Source organism: Primulina tabacum, chromosome 14 (assembly GCF_025594145.1).
Source record: "Primulina tabacum isolate GXHZ01 chromosome 14, ASM2559414v2, whole genome shotgun sequence".
Taxonomy (NCBI): domain Eukaryota; kingdom Viridiplantae; phylum Streptophyta; class Magnoliopsida; order Lamiales; family Gesneriaceae; genus Primulina; species Primulina tabacum.
Window position 1 is genome coordinate 4,681,368 of NC_134563.1, and position 6,000 is coordinate 4,687,367.

Consider the following 6,000-nt stretch of genomic DNA (forward strand, 5'->3'; position numbering starts at 1 on the left):
TCAAAACATTATATATACATATACGTATATATGTATATGAGAATTAATAGCCGGTTCAATATATAGCTGCCGATTGGAATGTTTGTAATAACAAGTAGTTGGATTCCATGAAAGAACAATTGCCGATTGAATAGATATTGCACATTAAAATTTAAGGCAATATTCTTCAAGTGACTTTATATTTTATTTAGTCGGCAAACAATTGATGCAAAATTCGAAAAATTAATTTAATGATATGCTACCTAGCTCGTGCAAAAAAAATAATCTGCTTGAGTCATTAATTTATTAAATTCCCAGAATCCAGCCAAATTTTAACAACGGAAAATAGATAAGATACGTGTACTCAGGGCACAATTCAATGTCAATTCAAGATTATAAATAAAAACTAAAAAATAATCGAAAACACATCAAGATTTATAGGACAGCCACCGAACCCGATTTTTATATCCGACAGCTTGAGTGTTTGATTTTTGACGCACAAGATTTACCTTCAAAATCTGAAATTCGAAAAATGTCCGGAATAAGAAATTTCCAACTACCTCGATTTACCTTCTGATTTTGGAATCTTTGAGTTTGTTCACCGGAAATAGCTCGGTCGAGAAGCGTACTCTTCTGATTTAAGATGACTGGAAAGAGCCCGCACGAGATCTCCACAATTGCGCTCAATTGAAGCTTCTGACCGTGGGGTGTGTATCTTTCATTTTCTTCTGGAGCGTGAGGTGTGGTAGGTTTCAAAAATTTGGGCGTATATTAATGGCATGTTATGTTGATTTTGTTTTTAATTTTTTTTAAAAAAATAAAAAAAAGCGACAGCACAGCTGGGCGGTGCAGGGTAACAAGACTCTGTATAAAATAAATTAACTGTAATACTTAATTTTTTATATGTTACTTATATAAAACAACTACATCAATAATAATTATAAATATAAGTTTATTATTAGTATTTTCTAAATAAACGTTGATTAGTATTTAAATTACAAAAATTGTATTTCTTAGTTGTATCTTATAAGTCAATAATACTACAAATAATAATTTTTATAATAATAAATTTTCAGACTACGCATGTCAAATAAATTAATAAGAAATGAAATTAATTGTAATATTTATTTGTATTTAAATAGTTAAGAACAAAATTAACAATAATCAAAACTTTATCTGCAAAAAATAATCACAAATAAATAATTTATCAATTTCAATCAAACTACACAATTTAATTTGGAGTATAAATACCTCGTATGTGAAAGAAGAAATTGATATTGAGTAGCTTTAACAATTAAATATATTCAACACTGAAAGAAAATGTATCACTTCAATCGGCCGAAACAATTTGAAGAACACTTCAAAAATTTTCAGACCAATGAAGAATGATGATAATTTGATAACAAATGTTCTCTATACGTTCATCGATTTTATAAGCAATTTTTCAATATTCGGTCAAAAACACGCCATTCAACAGGACGTGTTAATTGATTTGAACTGATACATCTCATCACTATGTCATCGCAAATTATTTTGAGCTGCTCGTGACATCCCATCACTCTGCACCACAATTCTAATTATTAATTAAAAACAAAAACAAAATCAATTCACACCATCCAAGATGGCGTGATTGTTTGATCTAAAACACGCCAATCAAAATGACGTGATACGGTATATTATTAACCCTCTCCCGCATACGTTATTTATTCAATTATTTTTTTTTCACGATAAACGGTGAAAAAGCCCGGACAATATGATTTTGTTCTAATGAAGTAACGAACCGATATATGGATCCCGACGAGTAACTTGGAAAATTTGTCACTATAAATCTTTTTTTGGATTTGAGATCTTTTCCCGAAAAATAACCAATTCATGAAAAAAAAATAATAATATATAAGTTCTTGTATTCAGGCAGGTGAAGAATATATGTAGATTGAATTCTATGTTACAACAACAAAAAATTGCACCATTCTGAAAAATTTTGACATAATTTTCTTGTACTCAGTCTCTCCAAGATCCTCTCCCACTAATTAATAGAGATACATAAAGCAACTCATTCCAAGTATCTGGTACACCAGGCAAGCACCAGTGGCTACAATCTTGTGCATGCACATTACCAGTTTCTGGTCTTGAATAGGGTCTGTAAACCGAAGGATGGCCATCTTTTCTGTGATCTGTTATTCGACTAATGTTTAGATACGTAATCGGAGTTTTCATACCCTTAACTACAGATTCCAGAACTCTCATCTTTTCCGGATACTTCTCTAAATAAGTTTCATTAAATATTGGTTCGGTTTCGTTGTGGCATTGTCCTCCTAAGTTCCACGGGCCACCCCTACAAGCAACCACATATCAAATACCCCGTCAAGCTGAAACGCAGCCTTAGACAATATACATGATCAGCATATAAAGTTTAATGCAACAAAAGAGAGTGATGTTTGTTAACCAACCTGTTCAGCTCAGACAATATACATGATCGGTATATAAAGTTTGATGCAACAAAAGAGAGAGTGATGTTTATTAACCAACCTGAAATGAGTGACGGAGTATCCTCGAAAAATAACCCGAGTTTTGTTTACATTAATATTCTTATCCACCCAGTTCGCCCAAGTGGTAAGTGCCCTTTTGTAGGCTTCCAAAACTTTAAGTCTCGGGTGAACATAATTACCCTCCTGGTAATAATCTTCCCTTTAAATCGATAAATGATTCTCGTTAACACAAGACTGGAATAATCCTTTTGCAAATAAATTGGAAAAATATAGGAATGACATACCCTTGAGAATATGTGTTATCATGTTACCTTCTTTTACTCATGCACACAATTTTTTGCATGCCCGCCAAAATGAAGGTGATGTATTTCATCAGAAAAATTCGAAAAAACTCACCCACGAGAGGTCTTCTCATGAGTCCACCAGTGTCCTGTATTGAATATCATCACATCGGCACCATGATACATGGAAGTCGTCTCATCCATTAAATCCAGTCGTAGTGTCTCAAAAGAACCGTTTCTCCCTTTGAAAGACGATTCCTTGACAAGAAACGGAGAATTAACAAAGTCCACAGAACAGTTAAAGTCCTGCAAATAAAGCCAAACAAAGACGAAATAAGCTCAGACAACGTTAACGGTCATAGGTTATGGCTTTTAAAGGTTACAGAGCATGCCTCAAATCTGAAAGCATAGAACCCCTTCTTTTTAAATTCTCTCCTCCCGGATATCTCGTAGACTCGTTTCGTATCTCGTACACCACCATGACGAAGCATACAAACAAGTGATTCCCACATGTTCCTATTTAGAGAATCTCCAACAAAAACTAGCCTTTTCCCTCTTAAGCCCTCGAGAAAATCAGTAGCATTAAAGCTGAGAAAGCATCATAATCAGATTTCAAAATGACGAGAATGGTAAAAAATAATCACATTTTCTAAAACATTAACTCTTTAAACTCCTGCATCTGAGCGCTAGGCAAATGCAAGGGCAGTTACTTAAATTTCATTCTGAATTCTAAGAAATCTATGATGATGTTTATCACACCGTGAAGGCTAGTCACGTGGGGTTCAAAAGGTTTAGACAGACCTATTATTTGATAAACTGGATAAAACAAATATTCTCAATATTAAGTATAGACCTTTGAGCTTGACAAACAATCTTAGTAGGCCTCCACCTTATTTATCTCAAAGATCAGTTGCAGACGATACACGGTAAAAATTCATAGAGATGCAATCAAAACAAAAGTACACGATGTAACAAAATAAAACACGTGAATGCTGTTAAGGCTCTTCCATGAGTGTGTGTGAGTGTCTTCAATTAAATCCGTTATCGACATATGCATTGAAATCAGCACACTAATAGGTAATAATCCATATTAAATTGCACAAAAGAATCAAATGACTACTTTCTAGTATACCATATGCCTACCAGAAACAGAACAACAAATGATTTACCTTCACACTCAATGCAGTTACTAAAAATCACACATTACTTAAGACGGGAATACCAAAGTAAATCTTTATTCTCTAAACATAAAGAACTAGATAAACTTACATAGGGATGTCACAGTCATACGGCAGCCATCTCCATTTCACGAACTCGCTATCCACCCTCCCGTTGAGATGGCAATCGAAATCTTTGTCAATATACGGGCAAGAATCAGGAGGATAATATGGCTTGGTATCATCCCTCACCCATCTACCACTAAAGATATCACATTCCTTATAAGACCATGCATTTGCACTCATACCCTCTACTTTATGCTTCAAGCCATCAATATCTCCATCATTAGTGTGACTTCGAACCTTACCATCTCTCAAGGCTTCATTTTTTGGTTCATCAGATTTCGGTTCATGCCCGCTTGAATGAACAAGAAGATTCTCATGTACATTTTCCAGTTCAACGATATCTTTAAAATCATTTTCTTCAGCAGAAAAACTTTCGTTCTTCACATTCTCAGAGGAATCTATCAAGATTAAATTTTTATCAACCGGAGACCAATTTTCTCCATCTTTTTTCACAACACTTTCTTCTCCAATAGCAAGGCCCCCATCTCTAAACCTCTCAGAGACATTCCCCGCCTGGGAATCCTCAAAAACATCATCTTTCTCACCATAATTCACAAAATCTAAACTTTTATTACTCCTCACAATCGTTTGCTTCAAAGGTTTGTTTCATACCACATATATGCTTTGATTTTTCTACAACCAAAGAATCATTACTTTCACTTGAAGTATTGTTAAAACTAGAAGAGGGCCAAGAAACAAAAGTGTTATTACCACGTGAACTAAAACTAATCAACCCAGGAAATACAGGGTTTAAAAATGGAGTCTTGAAAGAAATATCAAACATAAACAACACCAGAGTAAAAAACATCAAAGACAACACAATGCCAAACCCAAATCGTGAAACCACCTTTCTCCTAGGAGACGATAGCAACTGGTCTGAAAATAATAATTTTTTCACGTCCATGGTCGGCAAAGAAGAAGAAAAACCCACCATTTTTCCTAAGAATTAATCTCCCAAAAATTTGGCAAAATTTACGCGTATATATTGTCCTGTAAACAACTATCAGGTGTTCGAAAGCAGTTATTTTGGTCATTTTTCCCTTGGATTTAACTAATATACTGAGATAACTATGGAAAAGGCGGATTACATCGTTTTTTATTTTCGATCAAGTCAAAAGATTATTGTAGTTTTGCCAGGTGTGCAGTGTTTTGTTTCAAGCGGCAATATCTCACAAAATTGATTCGCTTCAAGGAGGAACATTGGTCGGGTTTGGTTGCGTTTGGTTTGATTACAATATTTTTGTATTTGTGGGAAGATTGAATATTTATATACTGCATAAATATTATAATAAATATAATATGGAAGATATTAAATTTTATTTGAAATACAATAATATAAAATAATTTTTTATTCAGGATGATGTTTGAATTTCAATAGAGTAGGTCTGTTGTGAGACGGTCTCACGAATCCAAGCCTATCGATATTCACGATAAAAAATAATACTCTTAGCATAAAAAATAATATTTTTTCATGGATAACCCAAATAAAAGATCTGTCTCACAAAATACGACCTGTGAGACCTGTCTCACATAAGTTTTTGATAGAGTAGGTCTGTTGTGATCCAAATAAGATATCCGTCTTACAAAATACGACATGTGAGACCATTTCACACAAGTTTTTATAATTTCAATATTGTTATGTTTTGTTTTATTTTAAAAAATATGATATATAATATGGGATATGGGTATTTTGGGGAAGAAAAATTTGTATGACAAATGCCCAAAGTTTTTATAATATAGTAATTATAGATTAATATATATATATATATATATATATATATATATATAAGTGATTTCGAGAGTTAAAAATGTTAATATCCTATTAATATAATTAAAAAAAATATTTTGTTATATACGTAACAAAAATTAAATTGAGTAATTTTAAAAGATTAAACTTTTAAAAAAATTTATCGATAATTGAAGAAAAGAAAGTTTTAAGAATATATACTGAATGTACCCACTCCTATG

At 32.8% G+C, this 6,000-nt stretch overlaps 1 protein-coding gene across 1 annotated transcript; it reads right to left on the bottom strand.

Moving 5' to 3' along the window:
• Positions 1-1,885: 1,885 nt before the first annotated feature.
• Positions 1,886-4,966, bottom strand: LOC142523709 (protein trichome birefringence-like 2). Its single transcript, XM_075627441.1, has 6 exons — positions 4,673-4,966; positions 4,019-4,623; positions 3,142-3,337; positions 2,865-3,055; positions 2,509-2,667; positions 1,886-2,314 (listed from the first exon to the last, which is right to left on the bottom strand). The coding sequence occupies exons 1-6, from the start codon at positions 4,964-4,966 to the stop codon at positions 1,981-1,983; spliced, it is 1,779 nt and encodes a 592-aa protein (XP_075483556.1). The 3' UTR covers positions 1,886-1,980.
• Between the last annotated feature and the right edge of the window lie 1,034 nt (positions 4,967-6,000).

Bases quoted from the DNA above. Each gene is read 5' to 3' on its own strand.
- LOC142523709 (XM_075627441.1), bottom strand. From the start codon at position 4,966: ATGGTGGGTTTTTCTTCTTCTTTGCCGACCATGGACGTGAAAAAATTA. The intron at 3,338-4,018 runs GTAAGTTTATCT...ATGCTTTCTCAG, and splicing joins TATGACTGTGACATCCCTAT to CTTTAATGCTACTGATTTTC. The intron at 2,315-2,508 runs GTTGGTTAATAA...GGTTGCTTGTAG, and splicing joins TACTCCGTCACTCATTTCAG to GGGTGGCCCGTGGAACTTAG.